Genomic DNA, 25473 nt, shown 5'->3' with positions numbered 1-25473 from the left:
TAAGCTTTTATGTCAAAAAAGACTGGGCGTCCTTTCAATAAAGTCCAATTATATTAGAACATTTGTGTAATAGTAAAGAGTAGTTTTTATTCAAATAAATCTGCAATAAACTGCTAATTATAATGCATTTGCAGTCCCTGATAACTAAAACAACTATTTACAGAATTTACAAGTGTAAAAAAACTAATTTAGTTGATAAAAACAGTCTCTAATTTAGTCTGCGCGTTGTGTGTAAGTGTGTGCGCTCACACTGGCAGGCGCTGGATACGATGAATGAAAACTGTGGAGACGACGCTAAGTAAGCATGAGGTATTCACTAATGCTTCTTACGACATCTCTTACATAAACTACGCAAAATATTGTCTTTTGATTCGTTACTACATCCATCAATCAAATCTATGCTGGCTATGCATTGGCTAGGCATTGACTGGCTTATCCAACGAAGGACCAGCGAGTTTGACTGACAGATGTATCACCCAGTGACGCGCTCCCTTTCTAGCATGTTTCCTAACCGGGCTTATGATTGAAGGAGAGAGACCTGGGAGGGTTTAATATGACCGGAACCTTCCACAGTACAGGGGAGATTGTCAAAATAAGGCTTACAATCGCTATTTCATTGAAAATGGACATGATTGATTACTCTTAACACAAAACGCTTATGCAAACAACGGAGGATTTTTAGTTTTTTCCCCTTATTTTTTCGTTGTTTTGGATTAAAAGTGGGATGCATTTTGAAGAGTGGACTCTTACACAGACATGTATGGTGTTGTTTTGTGGATTCGTCCGATCTGATCTGAACGTCAGGAGATGAAAGATGAGTACCGCGTTCATTATGCTAATGTTTAAATAGCCACTGCTTTAGCATTTAATTTAACCCTTTCCTCTCTGGTGTATTTATTGCAAAAACGAGTTCAGAACATGAATCTTGAGTGTTTTAGCTTTCAAATGATGCATAGTTTGATATAGTTGATTGAACAGTTTGTATAAAACAAAAGTAATTATAAGTAGAGACACGCCCACTTGCGTCAGACGCCCCGCCCACGATCCGGTGCGGATTAAGAAGTTAAGTATTCACATGAGAGTGGTGACTAAAGGGATAACAACAGTGTGTAACTGCAAAGATACATTAAAGGGGGGGGGGGGGGGGGGGGTGAAATGCTGTTTCATGCATACTGAGCTTTTTACACTGTTAAAGACTTGGATTCCCATCCTAAACATAGACAAAGTTTCAAACACTAATGTTGGACGTTTGATGGAGTATTTCTGTGTCAAAAATACTCCTTCCGGTTTCGGAGAGTTTTTTTCGAGTATGAGTCCGCTTGACGTCGACAGAGCGGAAGGTCCTTGTATGGGCCGTACGGGCTCTTCTCCCGGAAGGGTGCGCGCGCGTGACTAGAGCGAGAGAGGAAATGCACGCCCATAAACACTCTCTCAGCTGCAGATCCAGTCGTCTGTGGACACTTACGTCGTTATAGTCCGCACCACGCTCCACTTTATTCCTATGAGTGACATCAAGCGACTTCAACGCTTCAGCACAGCATTCCGGGAAGGCAGCGCTGCATTTGAACTGATTTGAACGCAGAAATGACGGGAAGCTTCACAACATCGTTTCAGTCGCGTTGCAAAGTGGATCTCCACCGGTCACTGCTGTCAGGACTTTACCAAATCATACCAAAGAAGTGTGTTTTTGACGGAGTTGTCCCAGCGATAAAGGTTTGGTCCTGCTTTGGAAGCGGCCGGTGAGTAAAACTGCTTCAAATGTCTGTGCTGTTGGCTATCGTCACGTGAGTAAACATCAGTAAACGACACGATCGCGTGCTTCGTCATTCAAATGCGCTAACGGACTCCATTGTTGTTCTATGTATAACGTTACACTAGTCTTGACGTGCAAAACCATTTTGCTTGCTACTGCTAAGGTTTAGTCGCATACAATAGTCCATAAACCGAATCATGTCCTCATAAACTGCGAGTAAAGACACACAAAGGTTGACAGGCCACTAAATACAGTACATACCACAGAGACGGATGTCCTGCTGTTGCTGTTTCTCCTGTTCAATTTATTTCAGCCTCCGAATGATTCTGGATCATATCTGTATTAGCTGAATCTGAACGAGATTCCTAATATTGGTACATCTGCAATATTGTTACATTTTAAAATCCCAAGCCAAAACAAGTACTATGTATTAAAAAGCAAAAGGAGATATTACCAAACTACAGTTCTATTTGCTCATCTTTCTTATGTCCTTGACAACAAAATTTGCTTTTCAGCCTTGACTTTCGTAATCTGCGCGCACTATTTGTGAAGTTTAAAAACTTTGAATGGACTCAAAATCGAATGCTTGACAAGCATTCATCACCATGATGTTCAGTCTCTCTGTAAAAACCACATCATTTCCATCTCAGTAAAGTGTATTTACATAGTAGTACACCTGAATGAAAAGCAGGCACTATAGCAAACTGCTCTCTGTACTAAGGCTGTCACACATTTCCAAGATAATATTGTCTGGCCCTGTAATTTCACTGATGCAGCCTGCCTATCTTTTACTTGGGTTGTATCCGCACAGTGTGGTTTTGTGTATCTGCACAATTTGTCATGTGTTTGTAGCCCGGCTATGAAATGTGATATTCTATGAGGGCTGCCTCTTCCATTATCTCAGAAGCCTCTCTAAAAATAGAGCCATGCATCCAGACACCATGCTATAGCCTACAAAATAGTCCCATTAGCCTCGTCAAAACTTGGTTGAATAAAAAAATGATGCTAATTTTTAGCTATCTACCGATTATTTGTTGTTCAATCATTTTTAGACTGTTTTAGCAGTAATAAAGTATCTGATGTGTATGGAGTGTGACTAAACAATTGTCATAAACTACAAATGTCATGAGTGTTAGCATGTGAAATTAGCCTTCCAAAATAACTCTGTACAGGTTAGAGTCTGATTGCTTCATAAAGTTTATGGAATACGGATGTCTTGTGAAACATTCAGGTTGTTCTGCTTGTATAGGCACCTGCTTGAGTGCCTTTTAGTCATCTTATATGTTCCTTGCTTGCTTGTCTTAAAGGGCCAGTTCACCCAAAATGGTAATCCATTTTCCACCATCCACCATCATGTCTTTCTGTTTGACTGACTCTCTGTTATGGAGCACAAAAGAAGATTATTTTGAGGAAGGTTTCAGTTGTTTTTGGTCATACAGTACAAGTCAAAAAGGTCTGAAACAACAACGGATCCCTCTGACTGTCTGGAGAGAAAAAAAAGACTTCTTCAAAATATCTTCTTATGTGTTCATATAAGAAAGTAATGCCTGTTTCACACTCGACACGCAAGCAGCGATACCGATACCAGTACTCGGCTACTCGTGACCTGTACTCGTAAAACTACCCCAATACAACCTCACCCGATACCACTTTAAGGCCATCCTTAAAAATATTTTGGTTTGCAGTAACAGTAAAAAAAAATTAAAAAAGGGTCGGTAGGTAGGTCTATATTTTTTTTTTCAAATTTTAATACAAAAAAAAAATGTACATTTTTGGTGATGGTGATTACGTAGGTATGAATTTAAACAAATTGGCATATCGTGACATCACTGACTGTGTCTTCAAGCCGTGCCTTCGGGCGTGTAGGCTAATTGCAGGCTATATAGACAACAAACAAATTGAAATATTTGTCAAAAACATGTTTATTGCATAAATTTCAGGTGCATTCATTAAGAAAAGGGTCCAACCACCAGCTAGCTGTCATTGACTCAAAGCTGTCAACCCTCCCTTTTTTTCCGGGTTTCTCACGTATTTTAGCTCTTTTCCCGCTGTCTTCACGTTTTAGTATTTTCCTGTGATATGTTTCTTATTTTTATGCTCGATTGTGTTAACTCAGAACACGCAACTATCTGTGTCTCTGAAGTGGCTTGCACTTCTTGCCAGACCAACGCATCTGGTGATATAGACTAGTGCATTTGAATATTAAAAAGCAAAATGTTGTTTTTATGAATTCAATTAATTAAGTAGCTATAACCAGCTATTCAATCAAGAGCAGTGAGTGAGTCCTTATCTTTTGTTTGACAGACAGCAGTAAAGGCTACTGCCCCTTTAAGACCTAATACAGAGATATGCATCGTCTTTCTCGACTGTATAAAGTTCTCTTAAGGCATATACAGACTGTCTGATGGATACTCATCAAAATCGACATGTTGACATACTTTTTGTGTGAGTTTATCCGTTCAAACACAAGACTTGAAAGAACTCAATATTTGCGCGCTGTGAGACGTGCGCGCGCTGCGCACAGAGACAGATCTTCTCTCACTGCAGAGGGTTCTCATTCGCGTCTTCTGGCGAATATACTGAGTGATGATGGCGAAAATGACTGGTCATACGGCAGCACTCGCATGCATTGAACACAGTTTACAAAGATAGACCGATAGCCCACGTTTTCTTTTATTATCGCTGTTGTAGTGCACGTGTATCCATCGACAGAACCATACATAAAGCATTATTTTTCAAGTTACAACCAGTGCCGCCGCTCCCACCACGCGCTGGGGTCGAGCAGAACACCCGCTACCCATAGCAGCGCGTTATGACAACGACATTTCAGACTGACAGAGACAAGATAAACGGCTTTTCCGCCATTTGTTACTGTTTTGTACACGTTGTTATATTAATTATAATTCAAAATCTGTTTTATTCGCCACAATATAGTAATGATAAATGTTGAGAGCGGCACTTTTGATTCATTTTCAAAAAGGGGCTCAAACTAAGCCCTCCCTTCTGCAGTGCACTTGCCCGGTGTGTGTAACGTGTCCATGGTCCTGACTTCTGTCACACGGCGAAATCTCCGACAGGGCTTTAACAGTCTAACGTTACAGTGAATGAGAGGATGAGCGGAGCCGAAACGAACGCACGTGCAGGCCATAGTGTGACATCCGTTAACCATAGTGTAAACATAGATGACGTCACGGGTTTTTCTATAAACGAAAGAACGTAGCCTTCGTTTGTATGGCCCAGGCAATTTATACATTTATAATACTTACTAAAATATAATTCATATTATTTTATTACTGTTGTATTAGTTGTTTGAAAAGTAAAAAAAGAAATTGGTCGGTCTTAAAGCCAATTTACAACCGGCAAGTCGGTCGGACTAAAAGGAAAAAAAAAAAAAAAATTGAGTCGGCCCTAAATTGACAGGGTCGGTCGGGTTACGGCAAACAAGAATATTTTTAAGGATGGCCTAATGCACCTTCGGATGCGGAGCCACGCGGAGAGTTATATTCGCCGTGCACCGCCAAGTGAAAAGGGGTCTCGTGCTTTCAATGCGCACGACTGCAATGACTTTATTTTTTATAAATAGAGGTGCGGACGCGGCGGGTAGGCTATAAACCAAGTTGAACCTCTCGTCACGCAGATACCTCTCGGTAGTGAGTAGTGTTGAAAGTGAAAGTCTGTTTAGTAAGCATGTGCAATCCATTTGAAAGAACACTATGAATAGTCAATTGCTATCCTGAATGCTGCTAAAAATAGAAAAGTAGCTGCACATGACGGACCGCAAAATCACAAAAAGCTTTTCGTTAATTGTTATACTAGTTTGACATAACATGTAAGAAAACTAGTGGTGGGCCGTTAATGTGCTGCATTAACATGAGACTCTTATCGGGCGATTAAAAAAAATAACGCCGTTAATCTCAAAGTTGGGTTGGGAGCTGGGTCTATACCAGCGTTACCCAACCGGGGTGCTGTCTGACGAGAGCAGGGGCCGTGCAAAAGGTGCACTTGCACCACGGTTCATCTCACATCTGATGACACATCTTTAAAATTAGTTGTAACTTGAAAATAATGCTTTATGTACATGCTATGTAATGCTATAAATGTATTACTTTTATGTAATTACTTTATATATGCTTTTATGTGATGCTTTATGTATTACAACAGCGATGATAAAAGAAAAACGTGGGCAAAAAGGCCTCTCTTTGTAAACTGTTCAATGCATGCGAGTGCTGCCGTATGTTCGAATATGAGCAATCGTTTTCGGCATCATCACCCGGGTATATTCGACAGAAGACGCGAATGAGAACTTGCGCGCACTGTGAGAAGATCTGTCTCTGTGCACTCGTCCCAAACCGCGCAAAAGACTCTCAGCCTGCAAATATTGTTATCTTTCAAGTCTTGCACTTGAACGGTCAACATGTCAGTGCTGATGAGTATCCAAGCAGACATAGTCTAAATATGCCTTAAAGGGTTACTTCAGCGATTAGCATATGGCTTTGTATCAGTAGAAACCCTGGAAAATATTCAAATTATTGTGCTTTCCCCCCTCATATCTCCCTGAGACGAGAGATTTATGCATTTTATTTCTGGAAAAATTCCTCCTATGATGCAAAATGACGATTTTTGCATCATAGGAGGAATGTTTGCCCAGAGGCTAAAGACTACAGCCAGCAGAGGGAGCTATTTCCGCATTTTTTGAATCCGGCATTGGGGGATGGGAGATTACACTCAGCTTGCAGGGAGAGCTCAGCTTGCAGACAGGATCATTTAAACGGAGCTATGGTGAGCAATGTAAGTCTTTTAACTTCTCAAATTCATTTCTATGAAAGTTAAGCTTGTAAAGGCATGAACTGAAACGCGCCAGACTGAACTCGCGTTGTGAATGTATGCGAATGTAGTCGCGATTACCTCAGCTCTCATCACTCGTGCAGTTAGTGCTCAGTGCTGTGATACTCGCGCGGTGACTCGCTCATTATATTGAACAGACACGTTCAGTTTTTAATTGTAGTGTCTCCAACTCAGTGACTGTAATGAAGTTGGTAGCGTTGGGAATGGCCTCACAGGGCAGCGAAGCATTCTGGGAATTGTAGTCTTTCATCCCCATGGGACAAAAATACATTTTCTGTCTTTTCTCAGTCTAGAAGACACCAAATTCAAAAATAATTTCACATTTCTACTGCATTGATGACCCAGTTTAAATACAGATTCATCTTCCCAGCGCTGAAGTACCCCTTTAAGAGAACTTTATACAGTCAAGAAAGATGATGCTATACAAAAGATCAGTCACTGCTCTTCATTGAATAGCTTGTGTAAGTTTAATAAGGATTAATCTTTAATTTAAACAGTGAAATATGCAACTATTTTACATTTGATTATTTTATTCAGTTTCTCTAACTAAAAACTAATGTTAGACCTACCTGAAAAACCTGAAAAGCATTGTTTATTTTATTAGTATCTTTGCTCAATAGTGTTTATTTGTGTTGCTGCTTGTATTTAAGTTATTTGTTCTTATTATCTTTATTTTTATTTGACAGTAGTCCTTTTTTCCCCTCAACATAGCAAATACAGAACCGTACCGAAACCGTGAACCTAAAACCGTGATACAAACCAAACCTGTGAACGATCTGTACCATTACACCCCTAGCGTGTGTGAGAGGGTTGCACACACATTCTGAAAGCCTTCGGCAGAATTCAGATGAGCCATTTTAATCTAGATTAATTTCAAAATTAATCTAGATTAATAAAAATAATCTATGCCCACCTCTAAAGAAAACATACGTTTTTTGTAAACTTTCACAATCCTCCCTCACCTTCGTGGGCATTTATCTGAACGCGTCGCAAGCCCCAGAGAAAACAACCCATGCAAAGCCTGAGGTAAAATTAAATGATTATTTTCAAGATATTACATTAACACAACGTTGATTTAAACATAGCCTTTGTAATATACATATATATCTGTTGGTGTGTGTGTGGTGTTTTTTACTGGTCAAATCGCGGCGCTCCACACGCTAGAGGAACAAAACGTTTAAATCTATGATTTCTTGTTGTCAGCCAGAACTTGTTGTATCTACATACAATATATCAACAAAAAAAAAGAACAGAAAATTTCTCTAAGATCGGATTCAGAACGGTAATAAAAACATGGAGATGGATACTGTTGCACGATATACCGGTACTATAAAAGTATTGCGATACCCTGCTATTACAAACGGTACGATATGGACTTTTATTAGTACCGGTACTTTAAGGAGGACAGCGCCTATATGAGCTGTATTTCTTAATGTGCGTGGATGTGTGACAGCAGGTGTCAGGACGTGTGTGTGGAGCTCTGCTTCACTAAACTGTTCACTAAACATTGGAAGTAGAAGAGTTAAATATATACGCAGCGCATGACAGAGAAAGCAACAGAAATATGCGTGCATGAGAAGAAAAAGCGTGGCGCGGGACGTGCTCGAGCCAGAACCTGACCTGAAGCGCGCGCACGCGCCTTTCAGACAGCAAACATTAATAAATAGTAATTTGCATTTTTTGCTTATTTTTAAAAACAGATACAATTAAAAATCTATATTATAATTATAAGATTACATTTAAAAAATATTAAATTACTTGTATCATAAAATAAGATTTTGGTCATCCCAACCTGTTGAGAAGTGAAAGGTTAGTGAATGATTGATAATGATGATCTCTGTAAGGATGTTCACACTGGCATGCAGTTATTATAGCAATAACGGAAGGGAACGGTCAAAAACCAGGGCAGGAACATGCTGGCCAAGTGAATTTTTAGTAAAAAATAAATAAAACAATGAATATTAAGTTCTGTTGTCATATTATTCCTGTTTTTTGTTTGTTTTTACCGTGGTATCGATTTCGATTTCGTGGTATCGGTATCGAGGTATTTTAGTCTGGTATCGTATCGAAGTCAAAAATGTGTTATCGTGACAACACTAGATCACACACAGTCATATAGCTCTTTGTGGGTTCATCAGATTTAGATTTCTGCTGTTAAATGTTCGCATTGGCGTATGCAGTGCTTCTATTGTTTCTATATACTTATTCAGAATGGCATTTCAGGCATAAATGTTTGTTAAGGTTGTGTAGGCTTGTGCCTGTGAAATTCATTACTTTTCTAGTATCGATTGCCTTTCGTTAGACTCCTATATGGAGCAGATAGTAAATATTGTACTGTACATTTATATATGTACAGTCTGATGGTGTGATGTCAAGTCATGCTGCATCTGGGGGAAGTAGTAAAAATATCATTGTGAATAATTAGCCAAATGTATTTAACTAGCCAAACATTATTTCTTTTCCTGAACTTTTTGCCAACACCTTCCTGTAATACAAGCTTTTCCCTTCACATAGTGTGGCCCTTTTTTTCCAGTGATTAATTTTTAGACTTTTTTTTTTTATTTATTTTATTTTTATTTTTTATTCTTTCTTCATGTTTCATGTTCAGTGTAATTTTCTAAAACAGAATAGCCCCTTGGCTGTCCATTGGTTAACAGTTTTTTTTATTTTCCGTAGTTAATTTGGAAAAACCAACAAACAGATATTTGCTATTGTGGAGAATTAATAGGTAGGATGAGTGTGATGAATTTGTTTTCTTTATTATTTGGAGTACTGTGCCTGGGCATATTAATTGTCCAGTTGAATGTTCAATTGCATTATAGGTAATAAACCCCACCATCCTCATAATTGCACAACAAACAACCTTTTTTGTTGATGTTCTTGCTAATTGTATTACTCTAATTCATTTTAAGAACCGCATCTTGATGCTACGTCATATTAAGCACCTCACAGTCGAACTCCTAATATTATGCTCAGAGCTTGAGTGTGTTTATGGCGTTGCTTTCTTTCTTCCCTATTTGTGTTATGTATCAATATCTCTTCATTGTGACTTCAAAGGCATTCCTTCAGGTTGGTGTATGTTTTCCCTTCCTGACAGTTGAAGTCCTTTGAGGCTTCACCTCTCCCCTAAAATCCTCATGTTTGTGTTGCTTGTCAACTAAAGTTTGTGTCTATGGGAAAATGAGGCATTAGGAATGCAGAGGAACGTTCATGAGATGAAGGCCTATCATCTGTACAAATAGACCGATGCCAGTGTAAGTCAAATAAACACACAAAACATTCTTCAGGAGTTACACTGTTGACGAGCTTTTGTTCCCTTTCATGTTTCTGACAATGTAAGAACGTTAAACCCAAACAAACGTCCATTAGCGTTGCTTTTAAACAGTCAAACAGGCCAATACTGGTTCAGATTGGCATTTTGTAGTTATTTCTAACACATCTATTTACAGCAAACATTCCTGTTGGCTGCCTATGGCAGAATGACACCGTGTAACTCAGATGCGTGCTTGATTTTTTTTTTTTTTCTGCATTCTGCATTTTATTGTAATGCACTCATTATGTACATATTTTACAAGTTTTTTGTACTCTAATGTTCTCTGAGTTATGTGAAGCAGGATATTTGTGCAATCTGTTTCCTTCTGCCGTTTTGATCCAGATCTCTGTGAATGGATCTTAGTTCTCATCCTAGATGCTGATTGGTCAATTCAGTGTAACCTTGATGTGAAACAAATTGCTTAATGAAATGCTAAGTCACAATGAAACGAACGTAGCAACAGATCTTTAGTTCTTTATTGTGATCTAACTGAAACTGAAATGGGCTGCAACAACTATTTGATAAAAATGATTATTATCGATAAAAAAATAGTCAGCAAATTTGATTATTGATTATTTGCATCCAGCAAGCCATCAGGAAAGTACATTGTCCAAGTGTCTGAAACAAACGATAGTATAATCTTTATCGGTAAGTGTTAAATTCCTGTGAGTATTTCCATTTTGCATATTCTGACAAACTTGTGAGTCTTGTAAAACTTCATTGTTCAATGAACGTGCGCCGGTATAGGCACTAGGGCTGTCAAAATTGCTCAAAAATGACGTTCGAATATTCCCTCTAAAACAAACACGAATATTCAAACTATTCGGACATCTGGGCGTGCATTTTGGCAATGACGTTGTCAAAGAGTTACACAACTTACACAACAAGAAGTAGATTGTTATTATAAATTATATAATAATTATTAAAATATAATATTATATATAAATTAGCTAATGGCCAAGACCGCAGAGCGCAGACCTCTCTCTCTCTCGCCCTCGCCGCACATAATGGTTTAAATGACTAAACTTTGAGTGCTGATCAAGAGTTTTGTGCAAGCAATTTAAGGTCGCGAGACTCTTGTCCCAAATATAGCAGGCTTCGTTCAGTGATTGAAACAAATATTATTAATATTAATGTAAGTTTTACAGCATATTGAACGCTCTGCGCGAGCTGTGCTGTGGTAAACACGGAACCTTTCGTTGAGATGAAATGGTAAATAATCACACCAGTGAAAGCAGTGCATTTATCCTTTATTCATGCAATATCTCTTCAGTCAGTACAGTAGCCTACATTTTTGTAATGTTTCTGTTTAACGTTAAATAAAATGAGACATGGTATGCTAACTGTATCTTACATAGTTTGCATATAACTTTATCTCGCGGCTCAACAATTTTACCTCCTACCGACCAAAATCCAACGTACTTCCCGACATGGCTTTTTAGATTATGGAGTTAAAATCTCTTTCTCTGCTCCGGTCGAGTTGAGCTCTGCACTTTCAGCCATCTTCACTGCAAGACGCGTCAACTTTCAGCAGTGACAGTGCGACTCCTGTGACCTGTCCCTGAACCCTCATGCTCGCGCTCACTCACAAAGCAGACAGCCACGCCTGTACTACCGCGGCGGGGGATTTTTTCTGCTTTTTTTTATTTAATTTTTTAATTCGAATATTTTTCACCTTCGAAATTCGTCTTTTAAAAACTATTCGAATATATATTCGAATTTAGAATATTCGTTGACAGCCCTAATAGGCACATGCAAGTCAAACAGACACCGCATAGTAGAACGGGAGAGCAATGATTCTAACTAAAGTACACATTTTGCTAAAATATTTTTTTTTTGTTATAAATTAATTGTAGGTTTAAAAATATGCACAAGTAAGCATATATATGAGAGCAGGAACAGTAAAGGCACTATTTTTGGAATAGCAAACTAATGTAATATAAATACTATATTCATACAAGTGAATGTGTGTTTTTCATACCTCGTACAAGTTAAAAAAAAATAGTTTGTTATAATTTTTTATTTAGTCGTTTTAATTTCTGATTTAAAATGGTAAGTAGTCAGTTCTTTTTAGGTTTATAATGTATTTGGGTAAACCCAGCCTGATTTGCCACCGCTCAGCTCAGTTTGTTACTTTGTTTTATCCTGCTTCTGTTACAAATTTATGGAGACCAATCGCAAACCGGCTTATCCATCTAGCACGCTACTGGCGGGTTTAACATAATAACGGATCGAGAAATGATGGTTCCATAGTCTGATTGGTTGAAGGACTTTCCAATTGCGTACAGAGACATTTGAACTATGCCCGTTGATCACGCCTCTTGTGTAGTAGAAAATACAGAGCAGACTCCCCAGTCTAATGTTCAATCTTAAAAGATTGAGCTTGGTCTGGTGATAGCCAGACAATATTTTAACCTGTTTTTGCTTTTAAAGTACATTCACTATATTTGTTTTCATAGGCTTTATAATACACATTATTTGGAAGTAGGGCTGCACGATTTGGGGAAAATATATAATTGCGATTATTCTGGGTAAAATTGCGATTGCGATTTAAAATGCGATTATTATATATTTTTTTACAAATGAAAAGTGTGTGTGTGTGTGTGTGTGTGTGTGTGTGTGTGTGTGTGTGTGTGTGTGTGTGTGTGTGTGTGTAAATAACATTTTGTGTTTATATATTAATATGACATTATTATGATTACTGCTAAAATATTTTTACAAATAAGAAATATTACCATTACAATAACATTTTCATAATTACAAATTAAAAAATAGATTATTATAAGGAATTATTGTAAGAAAAATATTATAAAATAAAAATATTATTATAAAAATCTGTGTTTGTTTGTGATATCAATTTCTTAAAGTCTATGTCTTTAATTTGAAATATGAACCTCTTGTTTATTAAGTTTTAAAATGTATTAAGTATTATTTTCTTATTATTTATTACCTAAAGTTTTTAATTTATACTGAAGGACAGAGGGCGCCCTTGAGCGGAAAAGCTACATTTGCCTCAGAGAAATAATGACGTTAATTTTCAGGAAACCCCTGTAAACAGAAGATAGAAACGCTTTGATTAAACACGACTGCAGTAAAATATGGTGTATTTGAGTTCTTCAAGCCGTCAAGGGTATTTTCATAATGATAAAGTATATTATAATGCAGTGCTGATTGACATAGACTTTATCACTGTATAGAGTACTATAAAATAACGCATCGTCTGCCTCACTCTGTGATGAGAAGCCACATCAGCTCACAAACACTCGACTGACGATATGAAGTGAGGTAAAGCATGTTATTAAACGTTGCCTTTTGTAGAATAGGTTTATGAACGCTTCACTAGTTTGTGAAGATGTTTGACTGCTGTTGCTTTTTCAAACGCACGTTATAAGCGACTCAATCTCGCAGTCAGCTCCGCAGACGGAGCATTATTTACTCTGATCACAGAGCCGCTCTTCACTAACACACATTAATTTATTTCATATAAAATCGCAGCCTTTGAGCTTTCATAATTGCACACAAGCCAAATCGCGATTACGGTTCGATTTTGATTAATCGTGCAGCCCTATTTGGAAGACAGCATTTGGTAGGATGTAGAATATCTTTTTTTTTAAATAATGAATTTTAATATTTGTGTAATATAGATGAGTGTATGAGTAAATGAGTGTATAATATGTTTTTCATCTGATTAATTGAAAAAATAATCAACAGATTAATCAAAACAGGTCATCAAAATAATAATTAATTGCAGCCCTAAAACTGATTTTTTTATATCAAAAATGTAACAAAATGTAGACGGGACTTGGTTCTGTCTGTTGGTTGTTGATTGGATGGAGGCAAAAAACAATAAATGATAAATCATTCACAATAAAATCAATATCTATAAATCCTGCTTTGGAATTTATCATTTAAAATGTTATGTAATGACATTTTTATCAAATTAATGAGGCACTAAAAGTTAAGAATATTCTGGGGTTAAAGGGGTTGCAGACAGGGGTTAAATGCATGATGCCTTTGGTGCATCACATTGTAATTAAACCTTTTATACCCAAAGTAGTTCACACAAAGCACTTCTTGGGGAACATGTGGCATTTATTTAAGCTTTAATACTTTGGATCAGATCATCTTTTTTTATACTTAAAAAAAAGAGTACTAATTGCCCATTCTATGTTTAGTCCATATCATCCATCCTAATTGTTTTATGGACCTCAGCACCTTGTATACAGCCTCACGCCATCTGAAATCTGTCCTTCGTTCTCAGTGAAAGTACAACACAGTGTTTGCCAGCCGAAACAGGCAGCGGCTGTGCTAGCAGCACTAAATAACAAGCACTCAAATCCCACGAGCTCTGATCTGGTTCACATTCATATCAGGAGAGGGGTTGCTTGTTTGTCTAAAGATTTTCTTTGCTGTTTATTCTAGCTGTGTTGCTTTTTGAGCCGTTCCCCCGCCCTTCCCAGCTGTTTACATAAGGCCCTCCCTGTGTATTATGGCACCTGCCAGATCTGCAGATCGTACCACCTGGTTAATGTTAAATTGCTCCAGAAGGAAGATGTGTTTGTTAATAAACACCAAACCCAGGGCCCCAGTGTTTACTGTAGTCATGGTGGCAATCAGTTATTTAACAAATATCAGCCCCTGCTTGTGTGGGAGAGTGTTTAACTATGTACGAACCAGAGAAAATGTTAAACAACCCAAAGGAGAGCTATAGAAGTGCTTGGTATTGAAAGAAATTCGACCCTTAAAAAATGACCCTTGTGCATCCTTCAAAATCACTACCCTTTCGTTATCCTCGTGGATGAAACATCCACTAAATGAAACTGCTGTCGAAATGTATCGGATCATTTATTTTTTTTATTTTTTTATTTTTTTTATTTTTTTGTGGTTAATCTATTAATCAACATCAGTCTTGATCAAAACTACTAATTTTCTATTTATTTTTTTAATTAGATTTTAACTCATTTTAAGCCAATTAACTTAATTTTATTAACTTAATTTATTAAATTACCAATTTAATAAATTATGTCACTGATTTGGGAATTTGGGACACACACACGCACACACACAAAATGACTTATTTTGAATATAAAGAATAAAGATTTTTTTGACTGACTGAATTTTTTTAAAGGATTTAGTGGTTTTGATCCGGACTGAGGTTGATTTAATAGATTTAGAGATTTAAAGCATTTTCTCAAAATATGTGTAAAACAAGATTTTTCACCAAAAATCATTCCATTTGCTGAAACACGGAGAAATGTTTGGCCAAATTAAGACTCAAAAGCAGCCCATAGTGGATGAAAACATCCCCAGGGACACATAAGGGTTAAGATATTCTTTTGTAACTAAAGCTTATGTGTGACCAGTTCACCTTTAATGTACTGGGCTAGTTCCTCGCCGTTATGGGGATTGGATCAAAAGAGAACCTTCAAAATATCATCGTTTTTCAACAGTACTACCCCTGCAGCTGCATTGTCTTAAAAGGTTTATTTTAAGCTTCATGGAAGGCAGGCAGACAGGTTATACCAATATTCATAAGAACCTGCCGCTTGTTTGCTGTAAATAATGCTTTGAATTGTTACAAAAGTTATTCAGTTAAGATCAGTGAATGATCATTTTCTTTATCTTTTGTTCTTTTGATTAACATTATTGACACAGACAGTAGCAGGTTTATTAGCTCGCTGTCAGTGCACGAATCCAGTGTATTATATGCGTTTTCTTTCTCAACTGTTTGCATTCACTTAACCGACTATGTTTATTAGAATATTTTGACACAATTTTGTGCGTATTTGTCCTTTCAAGTGCGAGAAGTTCTAATTGAGTTCTCTTTCACATAGTCTTGCGCTTGAATGGTTTAAAACAAGTATCCGATTCCAGAATTGATTTTCAATTCCCAGCCCTTGTCAGGTGGCACAATTTACTACGTTATCATAATTAGCAGCCCTAGTTACTAAGCCAGCATCAGCTTCTCCGATACTGAAAGTGAAGTACAGTACTCAAACTTTTCTCTTTGCTGATTGTATCAGGCTGAGAGGAATGTTGTCTTTGTTCGTGTCAGTTTTTTGTAAACACACGGATGTGATCAGGCTGTTTCACACAGATCTTTGTCGACTTTGAAGAAGACGCGATATTGATTGTTCAAGGTCAAAAGAGATATTTATCTTACTTCAGTTCTTCAAAAAGCCAATTACCAAAGACAGGGTGCTTAGAAGTAAAAGTTTCTTTTCAATTTCCATTCTGCCCATATAGTCCCATGATGTTTTCTGATCTTGCTAAAATTCAGACTTTTTGTGTTTAACTGTGACATGGTTATTCCCTCTTCATTCAGCCTCCGCCGCGCATTATAAGATTCGCCTTTGTGAGCAATTGTCAGTTATTTGCATGAAATGCTTAATTCTCAGAACTGTTTGTTTTTAATGTATTATCATATTTGTGAACAGTACACACACAAATGTTTGTGTTGTGATGTCAACTCAACTGGAAAAGTGCATGTTTTGTCATGATCTAGTCTGTGGGCTCATGTGGGGGGAGAAGGAAAGAAAATAAAGGAAAAAGCTTTCCAAAGCATACACTTATATGTTGTTTTGCTGGCAGCTGTCTTATTTTTCCTCTCCTGTATTTAAGGTTGTCGATTCGACATGCAGGAGTCTAAGACCGATCAAGCAACCAATAGCAGTCCAATTGGGCAGGAAGGTCAGAGCTCAGAGAGCGAGAAGAAAGTAACCAGAGAAACGTCTTCATCCCCATCATCCACAGGCCAGACACTTCAGACACAGGTAATGACCTAAAACTAACTGAAAATACATTGTTTAGGTTTCTTTTTTGCCTTGAAACTAGAGCTAGGTAAACATTTTCGGGTTTATTATAAACTACTTTTGAACAACTTAATATTAGTCGCTTATTTTGTAGTACACGTCTCGTCCTGTAGATCTTGCCTGACCTGATACAGGCTGTGCTTCTAGTTACGCTTCTGGTGCAGTGTTTTGCACTCATTCTAAGCATTGCGACGATTCGTACTGAAGATAATTGCCTTTGCAGGTCATCTTTAACTCCAGTAACTTTTCAAATCCCTGTCCTCCTCAATTGAATTTTATTGTGGATAGCGCTGTACAGTTCGGGTTCATCAAGTCAATGTGACCAACTGATACTTAATTTAATAATAAACCTAATATGTAAAATAATATTCAAATAATACTGTGGGACACGGACATGTGACCTTCCACTTTTAGTGTGTGATTCATAGCACTAAACCAAAACAGTTTTTAAAGAGGAGACATGCTGTCATCTTTCCTGTATTGTTGTGTTTTATTTACCTAGTATTATAAAGGGATAGTTCACCCAAAAAGGACAATTCTGTCATTTTTCTCAACCTCAAAAACCCAACCCACAGGATTTTCATTCATCTTAAGAACACACAAGATCATTTTAATACTCTCTTTTTTTGTTCATCCATTGAAAGTCGACATAATCAAAATGTTCAAGTCTCAGAAGTTGCTAAAATGTGTCTTAATTTTTTTGTTGTTGTATAAACCGAGCAGTCGATTCTGCGTCCGAAATCACATACTATCTTATACTTCGGTACTTTGAGACCGTTAAAACCATATACCGTATGTTCTAGATAGTATGAATGAAATTTGGATTAATTGAATTTGCTGTTCAGGATCTTTAGTTCTAGGTCATCCGTTTCTGCTGTTTTTCGAAATACTATTCTTGTGGTGTACTGTTTTTTGCATACTATATAGTAGTGAAGTATTAATTTAAATTTTTTGTACATGCTTATATAGAGCACATCAAATAAATAAAGCTAAAATGGTATTTATGGTTTTAAGTGTAATGTCTTTGTTTTAAATTGTTAAATGGATGGACAAAAAAAAAATCAGAGAATATCAAAAATATTTTCATGCGTGTTTCAACAGGGTATCCGCGGGGTCTTGAAAAGTCTTAAAAGGTGATAAATCAATTTTGGGAAAATTAAGACCCTTATAAAGTATTAAAAAGTCTTATCACGGCTTTATAAAGTCTTAAATTTTGAAAGTATTTTGTTCAAGCTTTGTCAAAAGAGTTTGACTCCAAAAAGTATTTATGGATATATTTATTTTGATCCCCATAAGTATTAAAAAACAACGGGGCGCTCAGTCTGAGATCGGCTCGGAGCGCGCGCGGCAGGGATGGAAATTAGCACCGCCACCAGCCAAATGCGGCTGATTTAGAGTTGTGGCGGGTAAACTCGCTTCACCTACCGAGCTGTTTCACCTCTTTGTAAACTTTGTTCAATGCATGCAAGTGCTGCCGTATGTGCGCATATGACCAGCCGTTTTCTCCGTCATCACTCGCGTGAAGACCCGCTGTGAGACTCGCGTGCTCTGAGAGAAGATCTGACGCGCTCGTCTCACAGAGCGCAAATATTAAGTTCTCTTTCAAGTCTTGCGCTTAAACGGACAAACTCACACAAGAAGTATGTCAACATATCCATCTTTATGAGTATCCTAGCAGACATAGTCTAAATATGCCTTAAGAGAAAGACGAGCATATCCCTGCATCAGGTCTTAAAGGCGCAGTAGCCTTTACTGCTGCCTGAGTGATGTCCTTATATTTAGTTTGACATTAAACAATGTCTCTTGATTAAATAGCTTTTGTAAGTTTAATAAGGATTAATCTTTCATTTAAACAGTTAAATATGCAGTTATTTTACATTTGATTACTTTATTCAATCCTTTCTGCAGGCCAGTAGGCATGAACATTATTATTTAATGTAGCCTATACATGAGTGAGGTCGAGTTAAACATTTTAGTTTGAATTTTTTTTTTTCCGGTTTTCGGCTTTGGTTTCTTCTTTTTTGGTTTCGGCCAAGAATTTTGTTTTCGGTGCATCCCTTCTGACAATGTTCTGCTCAGTATGTTGTCAACACGCTTCAAAGATGCCAGAATGAATAGTTTCATTGTTGGGACTAAAAACCATAAAACTGGAAGCCATAAAAGACCACAAATCATCGTGAAAATGTCAGTATTTCATTGAGACTTGAGATTAAATAAACTGCTTAAGTATTGTAGAGCTTGTAGTATTAATTTTTACTAGCAGTTACAAATTGTCAGTTAAAAACAAAAAAGTGGCTGGTAAAAACATTGAGTGGTAGACTTTGAAAAAAGTTAATTTCCATCCCTGGCGCGCGCCGTCTACGGGTGACGTCATGTATTTTGCGAAATGCGCATTTAGGTAATGTGTCACCCTCCATACGTCGCGAAACAGATATGCAATATAAACGATACAAAATTGGTCTACGATAAAGATTTTAAGTCTACATTCGACTACAACTGTTTATTAAAGGTTTGTTGCCGATTAGAACTTGGTGCGATGAGGTCTTAAAATATTTTGAGACGGTCTTAAAAAAGTCTTAAAAAGGTCTTGAAATTAACTTCAGGATTCCTGCATATACCCTGTTCAAAGATGAGTGGTTCAGAGCAAAATGATGATGATAACTTAATATTTGAGTGTACTAACCCCTATAAACTGTGAAAAAGTCCAATGCACCTTATGCACTGTCATTGAGGGGGGTGGGGGGTGGGGGGGAATCAATGTGTACGATTTTGATCCACATTGGATCAAAATCGTAATTGAATCAGAAGCAAATTGTGAAATCTGTGCCGATATGAGGCCGTACATGAGACTGATGTGTTGAAAGCGTTCCAGGAAATGCTTTCTCAAAGCAAGGAAGTTTTTATTGGTATGTCAACATTTGTTACACAATATCTAAGTTGCTTATTAGAAAAATTGAGCAATTGTGCTGTGACACACCCATCTTCATTCTTTTAAATCATTGACGTGTCTTATGCCAATAGGGGTTCAGTGATTTCTTTTGTCTTTTTTAAAAGTAGTCATTATCTCTATGCATGTGTGTGCGAAAAGTGGATGTGCACACAGTGAAATTGTGACAACAGTGTTTCATGATTCATGCTGAGAGCACCCACACATCGCTCCAATGCCCCATGTTCAGATTCCAGATGTATGATATCACTTCTGGAATATATGCCAGACAGCTGTGGTTCAGGGCACCGTCCTGTATTAAAACGATGAGAGAAGGCTCGAAAAAGCTCCTGTAAATGCTTTTCCATGTAGTTTTTCATCTCCAAAGGATTACTGTGTCATGATCTGTCTGCTTTCCCTTTTCTATTCACACCCGTCTATTGAAGTCTCCATATCCGTTTGCTCATCTCTCCACCCTTCTTTCTGTAAAGGGGAGTTCCACAGGGCCAGATGTTTGACCCTTCAGAGGTGTAAGAGGTCAGATCTGAGAGGATGGTCCCACCACTGTGGATATTGTTTGCGTTCACTATTTGCATTTCTCTTTCCTTGATTTCTATCTAGAGGGCCTCACAATGGAAAATAAGACAAAAGCAACAGAGAGTGAGAGAGACATCCCTTCATCAACTTTTGGAGACCTCGCATTGCTTTGGCACAGCTGATGTATTTACTTTGTTACCGTTTCCTGACAACTGTTTTTTCCATTTCAGAAGGCGTATAATGTTCTGGTTTAAATAAAGAGCAGGTTTAGTTTGTCTCATGCAAAGAATTATGGTAATGTTTTTACAAATGTTACCTTGTGATAGTTGTCAGAGAATTGTATGATAGGATCCAATCACCAAAGGACTGTGGCTGTTAATAGAGTCAAAGGTTGAATCTTCTGCACTTTGAGCAATGTGCAGTGTGCGATTGTTATATCCGGATGTTCACAGGTTATTATAAACAAAAATGTTGTGCAATCATCACTTCATTTGTTCTGTGAGGGCTTGTCAAGAGCATTATGGCTGTGGTCCACACACAATAACAAACCATCATTTTTGCTGCTTGGATGTTTTCAGTGGAGCTGTCCTTAAAGGTATAGTTCACCTAATAAATGAAAATTATCTCATCATTTGCTCACCCTCATGTCGTTCCAAATGTGTATGACTTGCTATACAGCAGGGCTCGACATTCAGCCTTGTCATGTGCTTGTCCTTTGGAAAAGTAAATCCGTTATTCAAAAATGTGCTTGTCCGTAATTAAAAAATGTGTTGTAAATATAATTTATTTTGAAGCATCAGTGTACAGTCAGATATTTTTACATCGTGATGGTATTCAGCACTCCTGGTCGTGTGATGTTGCTTAAACTGTATCATATGTTAAAAAATATAAAACTCCACATATAGAATTTTTAACACAGTAAGTTAACAAAGTTTCTTTGTACGAGCTGCGCTTTTTTTTTCATGAGCCTCAAAAGGGCAACCTTGTTACCCACCAGTACATTTATATATGATATTATTATTCTCTATCAATCACCACTTACACCTAAATGAATGGAGAATCATTCTCACATTTTCATGACTCCCTAGTTATTTTTTGTTGTAATTTGAATCAGGCTACTTGTCTGGTCAGCATGTAAAATTCACTTGCCCCTTCTAAAAAAATCCACTTGTCCCAGACAAACGTTGATGTCGAGCCCTGATACAGGTTTGGTTAATGCATATACTAAATAAAAGCATTAATAACTTAGACAGTAGTATATCTTCTTTTATGTTCCACAAATGAATGGCATACAGGTTTGGAATGGCATGATGAGTAAATGATGATAGAATTTATATTTTTGACAGGAAACTGAAAAGTATTAAGCGTTCAAGAAGCGTTCATGCTTCTTGAAAACAATGCGAGTGATCCTAGGAGAGCAGAGCAGCTCAGAAACCAATCAGAAACTTGTTATTGTTTTTTGGCATCTTCAGGCACTACAAGTTGCTCAACAACAACAACAGAAGCAGCAGCAGCAGCAGCAGCAAACGAGTGGTGAGAAGTCCCCCAAGAGCACGGAAAAGGAGGCAGACGCACAGGTAGAGCCATACCCTCCTCCACCCGCAGCGCACACACCTCCAGAGAACCTGGCTGTTTACGCGATTACACAAACCAACTTGTTTATGCTGCCTTCAACAGATCATAAACAGATGGGGCATTGAAGGTTGTTTTATTATTACATATTTTTATGATGGAAGATTACAAGTCCACTTTATTGTGTGTGCAGCCTGTTGTAAAACGAGTATTTTCTGTCTTGTCAGTTAGCAGATATGGCTGTACTACAGAGGAGAATTAGACGGCTGTAGAGCTTTAGCCACAAACAAACAAACACGCTATATGCCACCCAGTGCACAGCTGCCTTTATTTATTCATCATGAGTTGAATGCTTATTACATGAGTCTCATGTGAATGTGAATGCAAGAGGTGGATCTAGGGTTCAGATAGTCAATAGTTCAAGTCAACATGCCACTATGGCAAGTGGAAGGGGCGGGATTACAAGCCTGAAGCACCTGACTGGATGGTTACATTAGATTGAGATCCTAGTGAGAGCAATTTATTGGAGGGGGAGGTGGGTTGGTCAGCGAGGCTGGGTAGTTGAAGGAACGGTAGGGAGGAGGATACTGGCACTCTTGACTAGTCTTCAAACATTCTGCACAGTTCTCTGTTCTTACCGCCAATGGAGTTATCAAGGTCTGTGAGTATTGAGGCGAGCTGTGCTAGTTTAGTCAGAGAGGAAAAGAGAGATATTGTTTGCTTGTGTGTTCCGTTATTTGATGTCTGCTTGGGATTTGTGGGTGTTTTTCAGGGTATTTATTACTTGAATACACATTTTGTCTTCCCCCATTGTGCTTTTAATATAAAAATGCTATTGCGTTTTCCCTAACAAATTTTCTATGTAATTTTACTTTACAGATGATTTCAAAAAGCAGTTTGTTGGATTAATTTGATTCATTCTTAATTGAGGGGTTTTGTATAATTTAATTGCTGACATTGTAGAAGAGCATTGTGTTTGAGAATTGTTCCTAACCATTTTTTATTTTAATATCTGATCTGACATAAGGCTGAAAGCAGTTTGAATGGGCCCTGGGACCTTATTTCTGTGACTCACTGTCTTTAGGCTGTAATTGCCTGAATTACTTCTCTTTGTCTTTTAAAGGCTATGTTCACAGAACTGTGCCTTTTTCCCCTCTTGTTTTTTTCCCCCTTGCCTTTGCAATTTATATTTACCCAGATGCACAGTGCATGCAGGAAAGAATGTTATTTTTACTTTGGGTGGGGAACCACACCAAAATTGTTCAAGGTATTGAAGGGGAATAACAACAGGCTCTATTTGTTTTTGGGCTGCTGAAGCCTGTTGATTTATGGCTTGTGTTTTCAGAAGCAATCTCTTGTTGACATGTACTCACTCATGGGGAGTTGGTTCTTTGACACACTGGCAAGAACAATAACAACATCAAAACAATGTTTGGACTTGTCTGTTGTCATGGAGACCACGCTCATCAGTGCTTACTGTGCCCCCGAGAGAGAATATTTACATTTAATTTGCTGGCATGCTTACATTCTTCTTAGGCTTTAACATATTTCTGTGTTGAGGCTCGAAGGCATGGTGCTTTTCAGAGCTCTTTCACAAGCAAATGTCTAATCTGTTATGCTGTTTTTTAATTTATTTTTTTATTTACGTTCTAGTACTTCTGAAGTTCATTTGTTGTGTTAATGAAGGAATAGTTTACAAAATAAGTATTTTTCAAGGATAATCTTTGCCTGCAGTGGGAGGTCATGCATACAAAAACGGCATATAGGATTGGGGACCAAGAACTGGCTCCATTTGTGGTTCTTAAAATGTGTATTCTTTTGCTGATGAAGAGAGAACTCCGTGAAACAATACTCTGCACGGCTTGAATGCAAAAACAAGAGTCAACTAGGAAAGTACAATTAATCTGACTCGCTAAATAAGTGCAAGTCATTAATTTCAGTCATTTCCAACTCTAACCGAACCAAAAGCTGGTAGGTATGGAAGCCCGTTTCCGCCACTAAATAAAAAATAAAAAGAGTATTTGCGATAAATATGAAGAACTATAAAGTCAGAATTCTGAGATATAAACTTGCAATTGCGTGATACTCACAATTCTGACTGAGAAACAAAGTCAAAATTGTGACTTTATATCACACAATTGTGAGTTTATATCTCAGAATTCCGACTTTATAACAATTGTGAGAGAAAAAGTCGCAATTTACTCTTTTGATTTTTTTTTTTTTATTTAGTGGAAGAAACATGTTTCTATATGTAGGGCCTACCGGTTTTTTTTTGCAATACTTTTTCCTGAGACAAAATCAGACTGGAACATAGACCGTAAAAAAATATGGACGACGCGGCATCATTCGTTTCTGCTTGGCCGATTTGAAGCTTTCAGGCGCGAAAGATTCAGTTTCTAAGAGGAGCACTGCAGGCTTGGACTGGACAGACTACATCCAGAAGAACCGTGGCAATATCTCCCAGACCTACCTGCAAAGCTACCTGAAAAACGATTTGCATCTAGGACAAAAGCTGTTGTAAACGCAAAGGGTGATCACTCCAAATATTGATTTGATTTTAGTTAATATGAGAAATAAAAAAGCATCCTCAATTTACAGCATTTTTGTCGTCCCTAAAACTTTTCACAATACTGTAGCTTTACAGGAAGGTTTCTTCGAGCCACATGGAGAAGTTGCCACAGTTTTTCTGGATTTAGACTGTCTGTTTTTTTTAATGTTTCTCCTCCATGGATCATACTGGCTGTTGCCAGACTCCTTATGCATAAAAATTATTACAATTAATGGCAAAAGGAATTTTTGGTATGTAAACTGATATTTCCTACTGACACACTACAGCAAAATTTATAAACAACTGGCTTAAATATTTTTGGGTGAAAATCCTAAGGTGCCTAAGACTTGTTCTAAGTACTTTAGGCCCCCTAATAGTTGACTTAATATTAGTCAATTAGAAGTGGCATAGTTGAAAATGTATTAGTTGGTTAGTTGTAGAAATAAAAGTGTGTGGGACAGATTTTTAACACCAATTCTTTGTATAATGGTAAGAAATCCAAATGTTCGCCTTTTTTCCATCGACCTCAAATATGGCTTATCATTTGAAACATGCAAGTAGTAGCAACTTTACATTGCTGCTCAGTCTAATGTAGCCTCCTAGATAAATATTAGGCACATACATTTTACTCACCCTCCTGTTCTTCCAATCCTGTATCATTTCTTTGTTCTGCTGAACACAAAATAAGATATTTGGAAGAATGTTTGTAACAAAGCAGATAGAGCAACCATTGACTACCATAGTATTTCTTCCCCTACTATGGTGGTGAATTGTTGCTCTATCTGCTTGGTTACAAACATTATTCCAAATACCTTATTTTGTGTTCAGCCGAACAAAGAAACTCATTCAGGTTTGGAACAACATGAGGGTAAGTAAATGACAGATTTTTCGTTTTTGGGATAACTGTCCCTATAAGAAGAACTGACTGGTTTGGATGAGAAACTTTGCAACAACAACAAAGCATCAATGGATATCTTGGTCACACCCTGTTGGAGAAAGAAATGGAATTATGCTTTTCAAAGAGGGGGTGAAACACTCACCCCCAGTCAATCTCATGTCAATCTTGAGTACCTATAGAGTAGTATTGCATCCTTCATATCTCCGAAAAGTCTTTAGTTTTATTATATTTATAAAAGAAATATGGGCTGTACCGAGTCTTTCCGGAAA

At 37.5% G+C, this 25473-nt stretch overlaps 1 protein-coding gene across 2 annotated transcripts in view; it reads left to right on the top strand.

Annotated features, from left to right (window-relative positions):
• Window positions 1-25473, top strand: part of foxp1a (forkhead box P1a) — a 73519-nt gene that overhangs the window by 10463 nt on the left and 37583 nt on the right. For both annotated transcript variants that reach the window (XM_067446641.1, XM_067446639.1), the window contains exons 2-3: window positions 16533-16684; window positions 21659-21763. In XM_067446641.1, the coding sequence (XP_067302742.1) occupies window positions 16547-16684; window positions 21659-21763 (243 nt within the window). In that variant the 5' untranslated portion in view covers window positions 16533-16546. The remainder of the gene's footprint in view (window positions 1-16532; window positions 16685-21658; window positions 21764-25473) is intronic.

The sequence above is a fragment of the Pseudorasbora parva genome, chromosome 6 (genome assembly GCF_024679245.1).
Source record: "Pseudorasbora parva isolate DD20220531a chromosome 6, ASM2467924v1, whole genome shotgun sequence".
NCBI classification, from domain to species: Eukaryota; Metazoa; Chordata; class Actinopteri; order Cypriniformes; family Gobionidae; genus Pseudorasbora; species Pseudorasbora parva.
Note: the sequence above shows the minus strand (reverse complement) of the source record. Positions and strands in the feature narration are given on the sequence as shown.